This window comes from Castor canadensis, chromosome 17, assembly GCF_047511655.1.
Source record: "Castor canadensis chromosome 17, mCasCan1.hap1v2, whole genome shotgun sequence".
NCBI lineage: Eukaryota > Metazoa > Chordata > Mammalia > Rodentia > Castoridae > Castor > Castor canadensis.
This window is the reverse complement of record NC_133402.1, coordinates 1,607,998-1,624,710: the sequence shown is the minus strand read 5'-3', so window position 1 is coordinate 1,624,710 and position 16,713 is coordinate 1,607,998. Positions and strand designations below refer to the sequence as shown.

General features: G+C 53.7%; 3 protein-coding genes and 1 long non-coding RNA gene across 7 annotated transcripts; 2 read left to right on the top strand and 2 right to left on the bottom strand.

Annotated features, from left to right (window-relative positions):
* Nucleotides 1-57: 57 nt before the first annotated feature.
* On the bottom strand, nt 58-2,441 carry Ndufb10 (NADH:ubiquinone oxidoreductase subunit B10). Its single transcript, XM_020169419.2, has 4 exons — nt 2,195-2,441; nt 655-793; nt 419-558; nt 58-223 (listed from the first exon to the last, which is right to left on the bottom strand). Exons 1-4 carry the CDS (start codon nt 2,328-2,330, stop codon nt 120-122), a joined length of 519 nt encoding a protein of 172 aa, XP_020025008.1. The 5' UTR covers nt 2,331-2,441; the 3' UTR covers nt 58-119.
* A 2,165-nt stretch (nt 2,442-4,606) lies between these two features.
* Rpl3l (ribosomal protein L3 like) lies at nt 4,607-11,840 on the top strand. Of its 3 annotated transcripts, none has more exons than XM_074060208.1 (10): nt 4,607-4,746; nt 5,157-5,349; nt 5,727-5,895; nt 7,134-7,269; nt 8,535-8,721; nt 8,811-8,971; nt 9,131-9,232; nt 11,115-11,210; nt 11,393-11,512; nt 11,714-11,840. In XM_074060208.1, the coding sequence occupies exons 1-10, from the start codon at nt 4,744-4,746 to the stop codon at nt 11,768-11,770; spliced, it is 1,224 nt and encodes a 407-aa protein (XP_073916309.1). In that variant the 5' UTR covers nt 4,607-4,743; the 3' UTR covers nt 11,771-11,840. The 3 variants fall into 3 exon arrangements, with proteins under 3 accessions (XP_073916309.1, XP_073916308.1, XP_073916310.1); XM_074060207.1 differs by having other exon boundaries at nt 4,687-4,800; XM_074060209.1 differs by lacking the exons at nt 4,607-4,746; nt 5,157-5,349 and having other exon boundaries at nt 5,833-5,969.
* On the bottom strand, nt 9,878-11,478 carry LOC141418614 (uncharacterized). Its single transcript, XR_012443270.1, has 2 exons — nt 11,363-11,478; nt 9,878-10,673 (listed from the first exon to the last, which is right to left on the bottom strand). It is a non-coding gene; the product is annotated as an uncharacterized lncRNA (long non-coding RNA).
* Nucleotides 11,841-12,283: 443 nt separating the features above from the next.
* Msrb1 (methionine sulfoxide reductase B1) lies at nt 12,284-16,680 on the top strand. Of its 2 annotated transcripts, XM_020169387.2 has the most exons (4): nt 12,284-12,439; nt 14,053-14,201; nt 14,539-14,653; nt 15,558-15,734. In XM_020169387.2, exons 1-4 carry the CDS (start codon nt 12,385-12,387, stop codon nt 15,587-15,589), a joined length of 351 nt encoding a protein of 116 aa, XP_020024976.2. In that variant the 5' UTR covers nt 12,284-12,384; the 3' UTR covers nt 15,590-15,734. The 2 variants fall into 2 exon arrangements, with proteins under 2 accessions (XP_020024976.2, XP_073916314.1); XM_074060213.1 differs by lacking the exon at nt 14,539-14,653 and having other exon boundaries at nt 15,558-16,680.
* The last annotated feature ends 33 nt before the right edge of the window (nt 16,681-16,713 follow it).

The following is a 16,713-nucleotide window of genomic DNA, read 5'->3' as shown; positions in this document are numbered from 1 at the left end:
ATGGCCAGTCAGTAGTGGCTTAAATCTGGAAAAGGGTTGACACAGGAAATGAGAAACACAGGCAGGTCATATCAACTTTATTTCGGCAATAAGATGAGTCACAAGTTCTCATGACAGTCTCAGATAGCAGCAGCCTCCTTAGCAGTCTTTCTCTCCTCCAGCATCCTCTGCTTCTGTTTTGCCAGGCATTTTCTGGCAGAACAATGAGCACCCAGGTCATGATCTGGGAAGGAGACGGAGAAGAGGACTTGTCACTTCTACCATGAAAGAGTCTTGAGTCCCAGGTCTAAGGAAATCAAGTGGCTAGTAAAAATAAGCTGAAGACAAAGACAGTGAGTGGCTCTCCTAATTGGTCTTTGAGCAGTGAAGGCAACACGGCCCACAGCTGGGTGGTGGCACTGGGGCAGGATTAACTCACAGCGGTCATGATAGGCTTTGGCCACCTTGGTGAACTGCTCCAGTTCCTTAGCACAGTTTTGCTTGTAGCTCTCTCCTTCCCTCTGCTGACAGGCCTTAAGCCGCTCCTGGATGATGTTGACAATTTCTTGGTCAACTTTGCTGAAAGAAAAAAGAGGCTGGCTTCAAGGAAAGGACTGGCCTGTCTCATTCCCAGGTATACAGGGCAGGTCTCAGCACTGCTTGCTGCTCACTTACTAGTCCCTCCTCCATTGCATTTCTGCTTCAAACATGCACAGGATGTCCTTCTCCTTGCACTCTGTGATGTCGGGCACACGGCGGAACTCACGGTGATAGTAATAGTACCTGTTCTTGGCGTGCTGCCGCTCTATAAACTCTGCAAAGAGGAAACCCACTCAACCCACGGGTTAGCTTTGGGAGTAGATTGCCTAAAATGTTCTAAGCTTATACAGAAACAGGTAGTGTGCAGGCCAGCATAATCTTGTGAAGAACATGGTGAAGTCCACTGCCTCAGTTCCGGCTGCAGTATTTCCCCTTGTGCTCCCAATAACCCTGCAGGGCAGATCCTCATTCACAGAAGGGACAGAGACTAAGAAGCAGGTGGGGAGTTGCAGGCTTTGGGACCCAGCTCTGCAAGCCCATCTATCCTACAGCACAGGAATCCCACTATGTAGGCGAGGAGTCCCTATTAGCAAGCCACCTCCAGAACTGGTCTGATCTTCCAGCCTCAGGTTCCCAACTGGCAAATTAACTAGCTGGACTAAGATTTCATGCATTCAGATAGAAGACACTTGTAAACCATTGCAAGAAAGGGAGTTGGCTCCACTGCTGTACCACACCTGACCCTTGGAGGTCTGGTTTGTATACTTAATCCCTTCTAACCAAAGAACTACCCGTAAGTCAGCAGTGCCTGTAGGCTAAGGATTTTCTAGAGCTCAGGAGTTGGGGGACCAGCCTGGGCAATTCAACAAAAAGAAACCACCAGTAACCAGTAACCAGCACAGGGAAGGAAAAAACAAAAAGCAAAGAGCGTTCTGAGCATGCTAGGCACCCCAAATGTTCTGTTCTTGAACGAATAAGCTGCCTAATGGAATAGATGCAGTGCCTGGCACTGTGACTAAGGACACAGCACACCCTTGCTGCTGCCCAGGGCGCTGGCAATACGGGTCACCAGTGGCTGCATGAAGCATTCTCTGGAACAGAGATGGGGAGTTTGGGTATTTCCTCCAGCCCTCACTCTGCGTATGAGGAACAGTAGCCCAGGGCTGGCGGAGTGGCTCAAGTGGTAGAGCTGCTGCCTAGCAAGCGTGAGGTCCTGAGTTCAAACCCCAGTGCCGCGAAAAAAAAAAAAACCAAAAACCAAAAAAACCAGTAGCTCAAGGAGGGCCAATGACCATCCTAAAAATATGCAAACGAGCATCCGTTCATTTCCATGCACTCTGTTGAGTTGAGCATCTACTGTGCACATCCAGTAGATGTAGATGTGCCTCGCAGGAGACTAGGGTCCTAACCCCCATAATGTTTAAGACGGGTTAGGGAGTCCCAGGAAGAGGCGAAGGGGCGCGGGGTGCAGTGGGGTCGCCAAAAGAAATGACAGTTCATGGGGGCGCAGGTACAGGTCCCAGAGGACTGCGGCAGAGTGGTCAAAGGAGCTCCGGGGCCTTCGGGTGGGGGCAGAGGCGTGGAGTAGGGGGTGGTCCCGGGTGGGGGGCGACGGGACGCGGGAGCTGAGAGGACTGCGGGTCTCCGCAGGGCAAGCGGAATCCCGGGCCCATACCTCTCACTAGGGTCACGGGCCAGTCCACGACGAGGTCGAAGGCCTTCGTTAAGTAGGTGATTGGGTTGGGCAGCGAGGTCTGCGGCGTGCGGCGCGGGGGCTCGGGGTACACGTCCTTGTCCCAGGAATCCGGCATGGCTGCGGCGGGCGTGAACAGGAGGGGCGCGCTGCCGGTATCGGATTCCCGCGGCGTCCCGGCCACCTCGCCCTGCAGAGGACGCCGGGGCCACTGCGCCTGCGCGGAGGAGCGGTTACTGCGCCTGCGCGGTGGGGCGGCCGCGGGGCACTATGGGATGGATTGAGGCTCCTCGTGCGTGCGTGCGCCCCCGTGTGGCATATTGCGCCATTGCACCCACGGCCTCGTTTTACACTGCTGGGACATTTAGCAACAGATATCTGTAAACCCTCAGCCCAGGACCTACCACTGAGTGCATCAGAGAGCGAGGAGCAACGCAAACATGACTATGAATTTTGGAGAATTTATGGTAGAGCACACACAAGAAATAAGTCAACAAATAACACAAAATACCAAACGCCCTGGGCTCCCTATCTCTGCCAGGACCCCTCATGGACCACCTGATCCTGGTGAGCTTGGGGGGCCTCCCTGGGCAGAAGAGAAAGCAGGGCTTGTTCCCAGGCAGTCCATAGGGAGAGGGGGGCTCCCACTCTGGGCACAGGGTACTCTGGCCTGCTTCTGATGGCTCCATCCTGGCCCTGATCACTGACTAGAGCTGTACTGGTCACCATGGGTAATGTCCACACAGGTCTGGTGTCCCGGGAGGCTGTAGGTTACCTTCTGCCTAGAGGCAGAGGACAGAGACATAAAGCAGAGCCATCAGTCCTAGGGACACACAAAATCCAAAGTCACAGAAATGTAAGATCTTCCAACTATAAACTGTCAGAAATGACTTGTAAAACAAAGAAGCTTTTTTATTTGTTTTGAAGTTTTAACAGGATTAATTTTAGTATAACAGTGTAAAGTAGAGGGGAAGTGGGTGGGGGGAGAAACATTTCCTGCTCTGCAGGCAGGAAATGGGAATAAAAACTCCCAAAAGAATCTTAACACTTTGTAAGCACAGAATCTTAGTATCTAACAATTGCAAAATCCACACCCCTTTAGAACTCTGTGATTCTACAGGTACACAACTTTATAATCTTGGAATTGGAAAATAAAATAGCTGGGCTCTGTGACACAAACCGGTACCTGAAGTTATATGGGAGGCTGAGGTGGGTGGATCACCTGAGCCCAGGAGTTCAAGACCAGCCTGGGCAACATTGTAAGATCTCCCCCCCATCTCCAAAAAATTAAACTAAAACCAACCAAAACAACAAAAAAAGAAGATGATGAAGAAGGAGGAGGAGGAGGAGGAGGAGGAGGAGGGGAGGGAGAGGAGAGGGAAGGGAAGGGGTAGAAGAAGAAAAGAAAGAAAGAAAAAGAAGATACTTTAACTTCTTTTTCATTCAAAACTTAAACTCAAATTTAAATTCAAGCCCGAGTGTAGAGCTGAGGTGGTACATGCCTGTAATTCCAGCATCCAGGAACTGAGGAAGGAGGATCATCAGTTCAAGGCCAGTCTAGGCCATCCCCACATAGTGAGTGAGACCTTGTCTTAAACAAAAACAATCTGTGCACCTGTGGTTCACACCTAGCTACTCAGGAGGCAGAGATCAGGAGGATCGAGAGGTTTGAAGCCAGCCCTGGCAAGTAGTTCGCAAGACCCTTATCTTGAAAGAACCCACCAGAAACGAAAAAAAAAAAAAGGGCCCATGGAGTGGCTCAAGGTATAGGCCCTGAGTTAAAGCCCCAGTACAGCAAAAAAAATAAAAGAAAAATCACAAAAAGGGCTGGCGGAGTACTCAAGCGGTAAGAATGCCTACCTAGCAAGCATGAGTCCCTGAGTTTGAACCACAGTACTGCCAAAAAAAAATGAGCTAGGTGTGGTGGCACACATTTGTAATCACAGCAGCAGGGAGGCTGAGACAGGCAGATCCTGAGTTCAAGGCCAGTCTGCTGCATAGTGAGACCCTGTCTCACACAAAACAAAGCAAAACAAATTAAATTCACCAAAGTATCTAAATGTTCATGGTCACAGGCTAACAGAGCCAGGGATCTGATCTTAATGCAACACAGGCCTACCCTCCCTGACCCCCACTCCCACCCCACAGTCCAGCTCAGTTCCAAGGCCCCCAAGACAGGAATCCTGTCTGCCTCATTCTCAGCAGACAGGACTGAGATTCTCCTCTGGGTTGCCACCTGAGACTCGCCCCCAGCTAGGGCACCTCCCCCTTATCAGGCCAAGTTGGCTCTGAGTGTGTGGCACCCCAGTCCCAGGACCATGGAGGGAAGACTGGTCCAGGTGTCCCCACACCAGGCTACTTGTCTGCCTGGGCTTGCTCCTGGCACCAGAGACCATGCTGGCCACAGGGGCCAACCAAACTCCCCTGCCAGGGGCTAAATCTGGGATCTGGCTGCTGCGTATCCTGGCCCTGTCACTCGACCTCTGGCGCCTGGTGGGGAGGCTGCTTCCTGACTGCAGGGATCGGCTACCATGGTCAGTGGGTTGGGACTGGAGCCTGAACAAACTGCCATTCCTGGAGAGGGGGAGGTGGGCATCACCAGCTGTTCCCCAGCAGGAACAGTCCTTGGGGCTGTAAGGGATGGGAAGTTTGAGGAAGCAGCAAGGGGTCAGGGCTGGGCTGCTGGGCCTAGAAGGGGCAAGAGATGGACTGATAGCAGTGGTCACCTGCCCCCAGGTGCACTCTGCCTCGGTGTGTGGACCCCCTCCCAGGTCCTGCCAAGCTGAGCCCTCGGGGGCATGAAGCCCGTGGGTGTGGAGGCCCAGTCCCTCAGTCATCCACTGAGGACCCACAGGACCTCTGCTTTCTAGGTCTGGGTTCTAGAACCATCCTGTCACCACCCCCAGGGAGACCGGGGCTCTGAACTCCTCCTTCCTGTCCCCAGTCCCACCGGAAGTTCTCTGCCCCTCGGCATGGGCACCTGGGCTTCTTGCCCCACAAGAGGAGCCATCGACACCGAGGCAAAGTGAAGACGTGGCCGAGGGATGACCCCAAACAGCCTGTGCACCTCACAGCCTTCCTGGGCTACAAGGCGGGCATGACTCACACCCTGCGAGAGGTGCACCGGCCGGGGCTCAGTGAGTTGCTGCAGGGGGCACATGGTGGAGGGGGCTTCCATATATACTAGGAGCCAGAGGTCACTCTGGTGGTCCAGGAGAGGACACCATCCCAGCAAGGATGAGGCCCTGTCCAGAGGAGTCACCGCACAGTGGCAGCAGCAGTCCTGACCCTCACTAAGGGCCGTACTCCATTTTGCTTCATGGCAGCCTAGGCGGTGATAGCCATAAAACTGTGGAGTTCTTCTAGGTCTTTCTAGAACTTCACTGCAATTGTACCTATTAAGTGTCAGGAGGCTCACTGCGCCTGTTGTCCTGTTGTCCTGGCCCACCCTTCCCCATTGGGTGCCCCCCCCCCACACCCCTGCTTCATGGCCCCGTCCCTGGGTCTCATCCAGAAAGTTCCAAGCGGGAGGAGGTGGAGGCGGTGACGGTGGTGGAGACACCACCCCTGGTGGTGGTGGGCGTGGTGGGCTACGTGAGCACGCCTCGAGGCCTGAGGAGCTTCAAGACCATCTTTGCAGAACACCTGAGCGACGAATGCCGCCGTCGCTTCTACCGGGACTGGTAAGGGCCGTGCCGGCTCCGGGCTGGAGCAGGGGGTGAGCAGGCAGAGGAGCAGTGTCCACATGGTGTGGAAGGTAGGAAAGCGTGTGTGATGCCTTCACGTCAGTAAGAGATGAGTACGTATTACAGGGCTGGAGAGGAGGCCGGGGTCAAGGACCACGAGGAAGCGGGTATTTCAGTCCTCAGGGTTAACCACAGGGCTGTGATGGGATTTCAGAGTTGACTCTGAGCTTCCTGACAGCCAATGTGAAAAGGGAAACTGCCGACTTAGAAGCTGTCGTGCATAGAAAGGTGTTCTCAGGAATGTGGAGTGGCTCAGGTGGTAGAGCACCTGCCTAGCAAGTGTGAGGCCCTGAGTTCAAACTCAAGTACTGGCAAAAGAAAAGAAAAGAAAGAAAGAGAGAGAAAGAGAGAGAGAAAGAAAAAGATATTTTCAGACCCCAAGTCTCCCCTGGCACTATGTCCCAAAAGGAAAGCCCCACCTGCCTGGAGAACCTCAAAGACCCTTTCCCAAGCACACACACCTCCTGGAGACACGACTCCAAGCTAGCCCTGACCTCAATGGGCCGGTACTGGACGTGGGTCTCAGAGTCAGTGCAGGCTGTGTCCCAGGGCAAGCTGGCTGGCCTCTCAAGTCCCTCTGCTGAAAGTGGGATGAGGGTGTCCATGTTTTGGGGCTACTGTGAGGATGGGATGGGTAAAGGGTGTTCAGCCCAGGAAACAGGACCAACGAATGCCTGCTCTTCTGTTTTTGCTGTTTCTATCATCTGGGGGCTTTAAGCCCTGTGAAAAGGTATAATTACCTTCCATCTTCCAGACTTCTGGTGAGGGTTAGAAATGATGTCTTCCAGGCCCAAGGCAGACTTTAGAGTGCTCATGGTGCCCTCCACAGGCTTTAGAGTAGGATCAGAGTTGGGAGTGGTGACACGTACCCCCAAGGAGTCAGGAAGCTGAGGATGAAAATGGCAGGTTTAAGACCAGGCTGAGTTGCATAGGAGACCCTGAGTAGAAAAGAAAAGGGATCAGCAGAGCAACAATGGGTAGGTGGGCTGGCCTGGAGGCAGAGAGAGGAGGAAACCTGGCCTAAAGAGGGGGGACAGTGAATGATCAAAGGTGGCACTGGAACCAGCCAGGGCCTTTGGGAAAGTCCTGGATGAGGAGCCCCTGTTTGGTGGGGTGGGGGCAGGGTGGCCTGGGAATCTGCCTCTGCTAGGGCCTGCCTCCTGTGTGTGACACAGGCACAAGAGCAAGAAGAAAGCCTTCACCAAGGCCTGCAAGAAGTGGCGGGATGCTCATGGCAAGAAGCAGCTCCACAAAGACTTTGCTGCCATGAAGAAGTACTGCAAAGTCATTCGGGTCATTGTCCACACCCAGGTCAGCCCCGCCCCCACCTGTCAGCCAGCTCACCCTCTGCATTTACCTCCCCACCCCCCCATCCTGCCAGATTCCAGGAGCCCTGACAAATGTCAACCTAAAAATACCATGAGCCTTGGGCACGGGCCCAGAGGTTGACCAGTCACCTCGCTGGTCACCACAGCCCCAGGGATGGGACTCTGAGTGTCAGTGCCCCCCAAGGGCTGCAAGCATTGGTTGTGCCCTGTGGTTAATGAAAGTCTTGATATGCCCTGAAGGACCTGGATCTTCCACCAAATTTCCAGCATGGAGGGCCAGCCACATCTGGTGTTTGGCTCGATGTGGGCTGGCAGGTAACCATTTATGATTTATTCTGGAACAGTCCTGGGTATCTTGTCTTCAGGGAAGCCTTTCCTAGGTCTGAGAGAAGCACGCCAATCCCCACCCCTCTCAGAGCCCCTCTGTACACACAGACCTACCCCACACACAAACACTGACTCTCACCTGGGCAGTACCTGGGTAAGTCATTGGTAAATGCTCATCTCCCTTGACAGACTTGAGTTCCAGGGGGGCTGAGGCCATGGGGACAGGAGCCACACCTGCCTTGTTCACTCTTGGGCCCCAGAGCCCATCAAGAACCTGATATGCAGTAGGCTCTCCATAAATCCTTGCGAAACACTATGCTGTCATCTAATTGCTCTGTTTCCATCAGTACATCCCCACAACCTGTGCCTCCCACATCAGCCAGAACCCTGCAGCTGCTGTGTCACACCTGACCTGCACTTGGAAGAGAGCCAGAGTTCCTCCCTACACCTGTCTGGCCTTGCCACCCTCCTTGCTCCCATCATCTGACCATGTTGGTCTCCTTTCTGTCCTACAAGCTCTCCATGATCTTCCCTGTCACAGGGCCTTTTCACATGCTTTTTCCTCTGTCCATATATAATCAGATCTTTGCCTAGTAGCTCCTCCCTGTTAATGGTGTCACCTCTTCAGAGAGGCTATCCCTGACCACTCTATCTGAAATATCCCTCCCCAATAGTCCATCAGAGTACTCAGACCTCTTAGCTTCTGTCTGTTCCCCCCAAACTACATAGGGTTCCCTGAGGTGTGGAATCCTGTCTGCCTCATTCAATGCTGTATCCACAATGCCTTGCATAGCACACAGCACATGGCTGGGGCAGAGAACATCTAGCATGAATATATATGTGAAAGACTTTGGGTCACCAGCTGGCCACACCATCTGCAGGTGTGTGGGGAACTGATCACCACCACACCATGTTGTGCAGATGAAGCTGCTGCCTTTCCGGCAGAAGAAGGCCCACATCATGGAGATCCAGCTGAATGGTGGCACGGTGGCTGAGAAGGTGGCCTGGGCCCAGGCCCGGCTAGAGAAGCAGGTGTCTGTGCACAGTGTTTTCAGCCAGAGTGAGGTCATTGATGTCATTGCTGTCACCAAGGGCAGGGGTGTCAAAGGTAGGCATGGTTAAGGATGTTGGTTCCAGAGAAGGCTGCCAGATGTGGGCCGGACTGGACTCTCAACCACCAGCCCCTTCCACCTGCAGGAGTCACAAGCCGCTGGCACACCAAGAAGCTACCTCGGAAGACCCACAAGGGGCTGCGTAAGGTGGCCTGCATTGGCGCCTGGCACCCAGCCCGTGTGGGCTGCTCCATTGCCCGGGCCGGTCAGAAGGGTTACCACCACCGTACAGAGCTCAACAAGAAGGTGAGTCCACAGCCTTGGGAAAAAGGAGCAAAGCAGGTGGGGTGCATGACCTAGACACTGTCTGGGTCATGAAATGCCCCATCAGCACCTGAGTCTAGTCACACATGCTGATGTGTGTGGACATGTCTCTGCCACCACTGTGCCCTCTTCCTCTGGCAGATCTACCGTATTGGCCGGGGGCTGCACATGGAGGATGGGAAGATGGTTAAAAACAATGCATCCACCAGCTACGATGTGACCGACAAGTCCATCACACCACTGGTGAGAGTGGGCTGCTGCCGCCAAGGGGGGCCAGCATCTAGGGTAGGCAGGCCCAGGTAGGCAGGCCTGAGCTCTATCTGGGTGCTACTCTGCTCAAGGTGTGTGCTCCACAGTGGGGTCCTGCCCCCACAGGAACACTGGGAACAAGACCCTGCCAGGTTGTAACCAGATCTAGGCCAGAAGCCTAAATCAAAGGGTTCCACATACAGGTCCAAAATGCCAAAAAGAGACTATTAGTGGTAAAGGGTGGAGAAAGGAGATGCATTGTGTGGCACAGGTACAAAAGAGGCAAAGTTAGCATTTCAGCCCATCTTCAGAGTGTAGGCATGAGCTTTAGGTTTTAATAGAGGAGAACTGGGGTAGGGGCAAGAGGTGTGTGTAATTATCAAACAGTCCTGGTCACAGATGTGGTCTTGTTGATTCTCATCTCAGGACTGCTGAGGCTGTGCCTGGTCACAGTAAAAAAAAAAAAAAAAAAAAAAAAAAGGCATTGTTGTCTGGGGGGCATTTTTGACCCTTGTCACAGGGTGTTATCAGTCTGAACCCAGAGTTTTGGGCCCAAGAGCCAAACTCCTTAGATTCCATACGCCACGTCCAGCCACCTGGCCGTAAATGCCAAATAAAGAGGCATGGTGAAGGCAGAGAAAGGAGGCAGAGTGAGCACTCAGCCCATCTACAGTCATGTTCAGAGTACAGACATGAGTTATAGGTTTAAATAGTTAAAGAACTGGAGGCAGGGGACAAAAGGTGTGCATGAACAGTTCAGTCACAGGTGTGGTCTGGCTGGCCATTATCTCAGGTCTTGTTCTCGGGGAGGTTCTGGTGTTGTTATCTGGATTCATTGTCAACTGGCAGGTGGTCCATCCTGAGGAAGGTTTACTGTTGGGGTAGTTTCTGTCTCCTGTCGTGAATCCAAGGTGATTGCAAATTACTGCAAAGAGAATGGCTTACAACAAAGACAGATACAAAATGGAGATTCCATGCTTTTCTCATGCTATTAGTTAGTTCGTGGGCCCAAGAAGGAGTCAGTACTTTTCAGCAAAAGCAGTTTGAGCATCTCTTAAAATTCCTATCTTTCCTGGATTCTAAGGTGGCTGCAGAGAGAACAGCTCAGAGCAAAGACATACATACTGGGCACTGGTGGCTCATGCCTATAATCCTAGCTACTTGGAAGTCTGAGATCAGGAGGATATCAGTTCTTGGCCAGTCCAGGCAAATAGTTTGCAAGACCCCCATCTCCAAAATATCCAGAGCAAAATGGACTGTGAAGCCCTGAGTTCAGACCCCAGTTCCACCAAAAAAAAAAAAAAAAAAAAAAAAAAGTACAAAATGGAGGCAGTGATGCAAAGCTTTTCTTGTGCTTTCAGTTATCTTTAGGACATGACATTTGCAGGCCCAAGTGAGGAGTCAGTGTTTTTCAGCAAAAGCAGTTTCCGAGTACCTGTTATAAAGTGGGAAGTGAGGAGAGGTACAGGGGATCAGTGAGCAGTCAACTGGTAGCCCCAATCCCTCACCCTCACCCTCAGCCTGGTCTGAGGAGCTCTGACTCTAGTTGCTGTCATGGGGATATGAGATGCAGCAGCACCCACTGTGGCCCGGGACTAACCCTCAGTCCAGTGGGCAGCAGCTGTGGAGCCTACAGCAAGAATCCAAACTTCCTAACTCAGCTTCCTCCCATAAACGTGCAAACTGAGATGATGATGGAAGAGGACTTAGAGTGTGGCTCAGACGCTGTCCTGATTAATGATCCAGCAGACAGTATCAGCCCTGCACCTGCGGGCTGGGCACAGGGCTCCTTCCAATCACAGCCCTGTGTGGGGAATTCTCTTCGGGCTCCCAGCCACACCCTTGCCTGGCCTCTGACCTACCTATTTCCCTGCAGGGCGGCTTCCCCCACTATGGGGAAGTCAACAATGACTTCGTCATGCTGAAGGGTTGCATTGCAGGTACCAAGAAACGGGTCATCACACTGAGGAAGGTCAGCAGAGTATGGTGGCTGGGAAGTGGGCCCCCATGGGTTGTCCTCCAGTCAGCTCAAAGGTGTGGGGGTGGGGGCAGAAAGGGAGGGGTCCTGGCAGGAGTTGAACGATATGAACTGGAGGTGACAGGAGGGAAGGGGGACCCTCTGACCTTAATGCCTCCTTTCCCATGGATCCCCAGTCTCTCCGGGTGCACCACAGCCGCCGGGCCCTGGAAAATATTGAACTCAAGTTCATCGACACCACCTCCAAGTTCGGTCATGGACGTTTTCAGACAGCGCAAGAGAAGAGGGTCTTCATGGTGAGCTAATCCCACCGTGTTCTTTCTCTGGAGCTCAGACTCCACCTCCCGCTTGCTTTGGAGTAGGGAAGCTAGAGCAGGTGGAGCTGGCAGGGCCCCGCACTCGCCCACAGGAAGGGGGCTCTCAGGGGTCCAGCAGGGCCGGCCCTGGTGCTGGCTACAGACTCTCGTGACTAACACTCCTCCTGCCCCCACCCCCAGGGTCCCCAGAAGAAGCATCTCGAGAAGGAAAAGCCGGAGAGCTCGGGAGACTTATAGGCTGCTTGGATGGCAGCGCACCCGCTGCCTGTCCCTCCTGTCCAACAAATAAAGGCCCAAGGCAACGCTTTCTGGTGTCTCAGAGGGTTGAGGGTGCGCGGAAAGACCGGTCGAAAACCAGCGGCACGGAGCTGAGCGCCGGGGGACAGGACGAGGGGACGCGGCCACCCAGCTCCTGGGACAGGTCCCAGGTGTCCCTACTGCACCAAACTGCCGAGCAGCGCCCACAGGCGCTCAAGACTCTTCAAGGCTTCGGGCACAGGGGCGGGGCTTCGCGCATAGGGGTGGGGCTTCGGGAGTTACGGGCAGGGCTTCTAGCAAGAGGCTCAATTAGAGGTCCTTATTGATGGGCGGGGTCTGCTGGGAAGTCCGCATTCGACTGGTCTTCGGGAGGAGGCGGAAGCCGGAGCCTTGTGCTTGGAAGAGATTGGTCCTCGGGAGGGGGCGTGGCAAGAATCCTGGTGTCCCTGCGTAATTGGTCCTCTGCAGGGGCGGGGCTTAGAACTGATCGGTGAGTGGTTGGTTCTCGGGAGGAGGCGGACACAGGTTTGGGTCTTGAGTCTACGGCCTGGGGCTGGTTCTGGGAGCCAGCGTGCGGCGGTCCCGGCGGCGCCATGGCTTTCTGCAGCTTCTTCGGGGGCGAAGTTTTCCAGAACCACTTTGAGCCAGGTCCGGCCTGCGGCCTCCTGCTGGGAGGGCAGCGGAGCGGGGGCGTAAATTAGAGGGGGCGTCCTCGCCCTCTGGGTGGCGGTAGAGGCCCTGAGCCCGGGAGTGGGGCGAGAATAGCCAACAGGGAGGAATGAATGTGGCGAAAGTGGGTCGTGGAGAAGGAGGGGAGGTCCTGGGGGACCCTGGCAGGGGAGAGGCGACATTAGAGGGGGGAGGTCACTGTCCTTGAGGAGGACAGGCCTTGAACCTGAATATAGCCCTTTCTAGGGGAACCTGTGGGACTGGTACTTGGAGATAGTAACGCCAGTGGGGCATCCGGGTCAAGGACCCGACTGAGGTCCAGGGGCAGCTCCAGGTGTTACCCAGCCGTCCCCCTTTCCGGGACTTCTGGGGTGGACAGATATGTACTGAATGTCCTGTTCTGAGCTAAATGCCGGCCCAGGTGCACACTCCCAGGGCCTCCAGCTTGGGTAACCAGGGGTGCCACCGGTTCCTGCCAGTGTGACCTGTGAGGTTTGACGCGTATAGCACGGGATAGCCTGGGTGTGGTGGTTTAGGGCAGGGCCAGCTCTCAAGCCTGGCCCCAGGCTGTGAGAAATGCTGGTTGAGTTCCCTTCTAGCTGAGCTCTCCTGATAATGGACTAATTTGGTAAAAACATCCATAGGCAAGACTAGGGCTTAGGGCCTTGCCTCCTTGGGGTGGGATCTGCTGGCTGACAGTCCTTTAGGGGACTGTGACACAGGATCACTAGGGTTTGCAAAGCTCTCCTCTGAGACGCTCCATCTGTAGGACTCCAGTTGCCCTGCCAAACTGGAAACTTCACTTCCATGGCAGCTCCCATGGAAGCTTCTCTTTGCTTCTCCTCCAGTTCCTGGTAGACTAAGCAGTTCGCAGACTCCAGGGGAGGCTGTTTCCAGGTGGTGGGTGGAGATGATTCAATTCCCCTGGAGGTTCCTGTTTTTCAAACAGTTATGAAACTTGATTTTGTAACTTTTCCTGCCCCCTCTGCCCCAAAGTGCTCTTTTTTGGGGACAGGTTGAAATTGTCCTCCCAGCCCTTGTTTTCCTGGGCTCCCTGTTTGGCCTGGAGGCCTGTTTCTGAGACTGTTGTCTTTGCATGGCAAGCAGGCTGATGGGTGGGTGTCCATCTCAGGATTTTGTTGGGTAGCAGGGATGGCCACTTGAGGGGGGAGGGGGCCAGGTAGTGACACTGGTCACCCACTGTGTGAGTCTTGCCGGGGACTGGTGGGGAGCATTGTGTCTCATCAGACTGCCTGGGTTCCATCCTGGCCACTTATTTTCTCACTGGGTGTCTGTAACACCAAGCCTCCACTTGCTCATGTGTAAAAGGAAATGTTAAAGATTCCAAGTGACAAGGCCATTGAGCGAGTCGACAGGATGAGCGTGAAGGGTGACACCTGGTCTCTGGCACATCAACTAAGCACGTGCACAGTGCTGTGTCTCTCCTAGAGCCAATCTGTGGCCAATGAGTAGTGGGCACATGGAGAGGGTATGCAGCCCACCTTTGGATTGGGGGCAGCATGACTGGGTCTGAGGACTGCAGGGCTTGCCACAGAACTGAGGTCTCTGCTTTCACTCTCCCCCTGCCCTAGGTGTCTATGTGTGCGCCAAGTGTGGCTATGAGCTGTTCTCCAGTCGCTCAAAGTATGTACACTCGTCCCCTTGGCCGGCATTCACTGAGACCATCCATGCTGATAGTGTGGCCAAGCGCCCCGAGCACAATCGACCTGAAGCTCTAAAGGTGGGTGGCAGTAGTTTGGGTTGGGGGCTGGCCAGGGAGGGTCAGAGGTCCAGTTAACTTCTTTCATCTGCTGTCCTATACCCTCGGATCATTGAGGCTGTTCTAGGCCTCCAGTCTCAGCCAGGCAGCTGCCAACACACACTTAGGGAGTTCCTGGTGTCCGGGCAGAACATGGGCAGCAGGAGAGCCTTCATGCATGGGCTCCAACCTCTCATGGTCACAGTAAGCTTGGGAAATGGACAAGAGAGGGAAACACCAACTGCCAGCAGCAGGAAGGGTATCACTGTGGCTGTTGTGTGAGCCAGTAGTTTATGTGACTGTGTTGTGGTCTTCCCAGGTATCCTGTGGCAAGTGTGGCAATGGACTAGGCCATGAGTTCCTGAATGATGGCCCCAAGCGGGGACAATCCCGATTCTGAATCTTCAGCAGCTCGCTGAAGTTCATCCCTAAAGGTGAGCAGCTTGAGGGAAACCCAGTGTGCATCAAGGAAGTCTAGGGTGGATCTGTTCATCTACTTACAGTCACCCTAAAAGATGGCTGCCCAGCAAGGACAAAGCAGCAAATGTCCTGCTTCCTCTGCTTGGTTGATCATGAGCGCCCCAGAGAAGGACATCTTAGGGAGGGTGTGGCAAAAGGTTTTCTCTGGAGGCCTGGTCTTTCCCAGTGGCTAGAGTTGTTGGTATGGGTGGGTGGAGGCTGAGGACCTGACTCACACGACTGTGTTCCTATTGACTGCAACCACAGGCTTCCTTCTCAGCCTCTGAGCTTATCCCCTCTGCATGGAGGCTGTGGTCACAGAGCCTTCTCCCAGGGTTGTTGCAAGGCTGCATGTAATGCTGTGCCCCTGCCCTCTTGTCATCAGCATAGTTAGCAAAGGCCACTAGTGTTTGGGAAGCATTTGTCATTAGAGCCATCTATACTCTTATCAGCTCAGCCTCCTCTGGCCCACTGCTCTCCTGCCAACACAGATCCTCATGCCTCTTCAGTCTGTCTGCAGGCACAGCCACCCCTGGCTCCTTCCCATGGTCTGTGGTTTGAATCCCAGCTTTATCCTGACTGTACCCAGGACCTCAGCTAGTCCCTTCATCCCAGTTTCATGCTCTGTAAAATGGGGCTGTCAATAGTACATGCCATTGCCATCCTTTTGTGGGGTACAGTGAATGGTCTGTAAGGGCCATGATGTTTTTGTTCTTTCTTCATTGTTTGTCTTTGTGGAGGAAGAAGTGACTTTAGGTTCTCCTGTAGATCTCAGAAAACAAATAGGGCACATGGACTGGTAGCTTGCCTGATGTCTGAAGCATAAATTCAGTGGCAACTTGTTCTCTCCCCTTCCTCCTTTCTTTCCGTTTCTTTCAGGCAAAGAAACTTCTGTCTCCCAAGGGCACTAGGTGCAGAGCTCACCCCCACCCCAGATGGATGCACCATGGCCACACCCAGGCTGTTGCACCTTGGCATTGGAACCCCAAGCATTCAGACAGGGAGGCTGGACAAGGGTGGCTGAAACTTCAGGAAGTCCCAAGGTCTGGTTCTGAACAGAATCTTCTTGGACAAAGCACTTCATTGTGATAGACTGCACCCTTCTGCCAGGATGTCCTCAGAGGCAGTACCTGAGCCACTGGCTGTCTTGGCCTTTGACTCACACAGAGATTCTAGGAGGTTTTGGGCTTATGCGCCCCCCCCCCTTTTTTTTTTTTGGTGGCACTGGGATTTGAACTCAGGGCCTCATACTTGCTAAGCAGGTACTCTTAGATGTTGAGCCACTCCACCAGCCCTTTTTTTGTGATGGGATTTTTTTGAGATAGGGTCTCCAAACTATTTCCCCGGGGCTGGCTTTGAACCTCAATCCTGATCTCTACCTCCTGAGTAGCTAGGATTACAGGCGTGAGCCACTGGTGCCCAGCCACACCTATTCTGTCATCCTTGTTGTGCCTCCCCTTCCTTGGCTGTCTGGATCCACCCCTATGGTGCCCAATTCCCATAGGTTCTCACCCAAGCATGTGTGTCTATCCCAGGCTGTGCTAGGAGACAGTGCAAATGGGAGCTGCCCTGGCCAGCTGCTCAAGCCCTTGTCACCGCATGATCTGCTCTGGTTAAACCCATATAGGCCAGCCAGGGTAGTGATGATTTGTGATCTGTAGGGGGAGCATTTTCTAGTGGAGAAATCCTGAGCCCTATTTCATCATCGTGGGTGCAGCTTGCCTTACTCAAGCTTGGGAAAGCAGCTGTTGCCTCACTACCTGACTAGTGTATCTGAAGTCATGGGGTCACTCTCCAGTTCATGGCTACAGAGGTGTCCCTTCCCAAGACCTGGCCACTGTGCCTTACTGTATGTGTCCAGAAGCTCTTGCCACAGGAGGATCGGTGATGCTGAAGGTTACCTCCCAGCTGGAGTCCCTTCTGGAGTAATCAGGTGGAAATCAATAAACATGAAACCCAGGCCTTGTACATCACAGGCAAGCGCACTTACCACTGAGCCACACCACAGCCTCAGCCTCCTGACTTTATTAACATT

Bases quoted from the DNA above. Each gene is read 5' to 3' on its own strand.
- Ndufb10 (XM_020169419.2), bottom strand. From the start codon at position 2,330: ATGCCGGATTCCTGGGACAAGGACGTGTACCCCGAGCCCCCGCGCCGC. The intron at 559-654 runs GTAAGTGAGCAG...TTTTTCTTTCAG, and splicing joins ATGCAATGGAGGAGGGACTA to CAAAGTTGACCAAGAAATTG. The intron at 224-418 runs GTGAGTTAATCC...TCTCCTTCCCAG, and splicing joins CAAAGCCTATCATGACCGCT to ATCATGACCTGGGTGCTCAT.
- Rpl3l (XM_074060207.1), top strand. From the start codon at position 4,744: ATGGTCAGTGGGTTGGGACTGGAGCCTGAACAAACTGCCATTCCTGGA. The intron at 4,801-5,156 runs GTGGGCATCACC...TCCTGTCCCCAG, and splicing joins CCATTCCTGGAGAGGGGGAG to TCCCACCGGAAGTTCTCTGC. The intron at 7,270-8,534 runs GTCAGCCCCGCC...CATGTTGTGCAG, and splicing joins GGGTCATTGTCCACACCCAG to ATGAAGCTGCTGCCTTTCCG.
- Msrb1 (XM_074060213.1), top strand. From the start codon at position 12,385: ATGGCTTTCTGCAGCTTCTTCGGGGGCGAAGTTTTCCAGAACCACTTT. The intron at 12,440-14,052 runs GTCCGGCCTGCG...CCCCTGCCCTAG, and splicing joins CCAGAACCACTTTGAGCCAG to GTGTCTATGTGTGCGCCAAG. The intron at 14,202-15,557 runs GTGGGTGGCAGT...CGTTTCTTTCAG, and splicing joins ATCGACCTGAAGCTCTAAAG to GCAAAGAAACTTCTGTCTCC.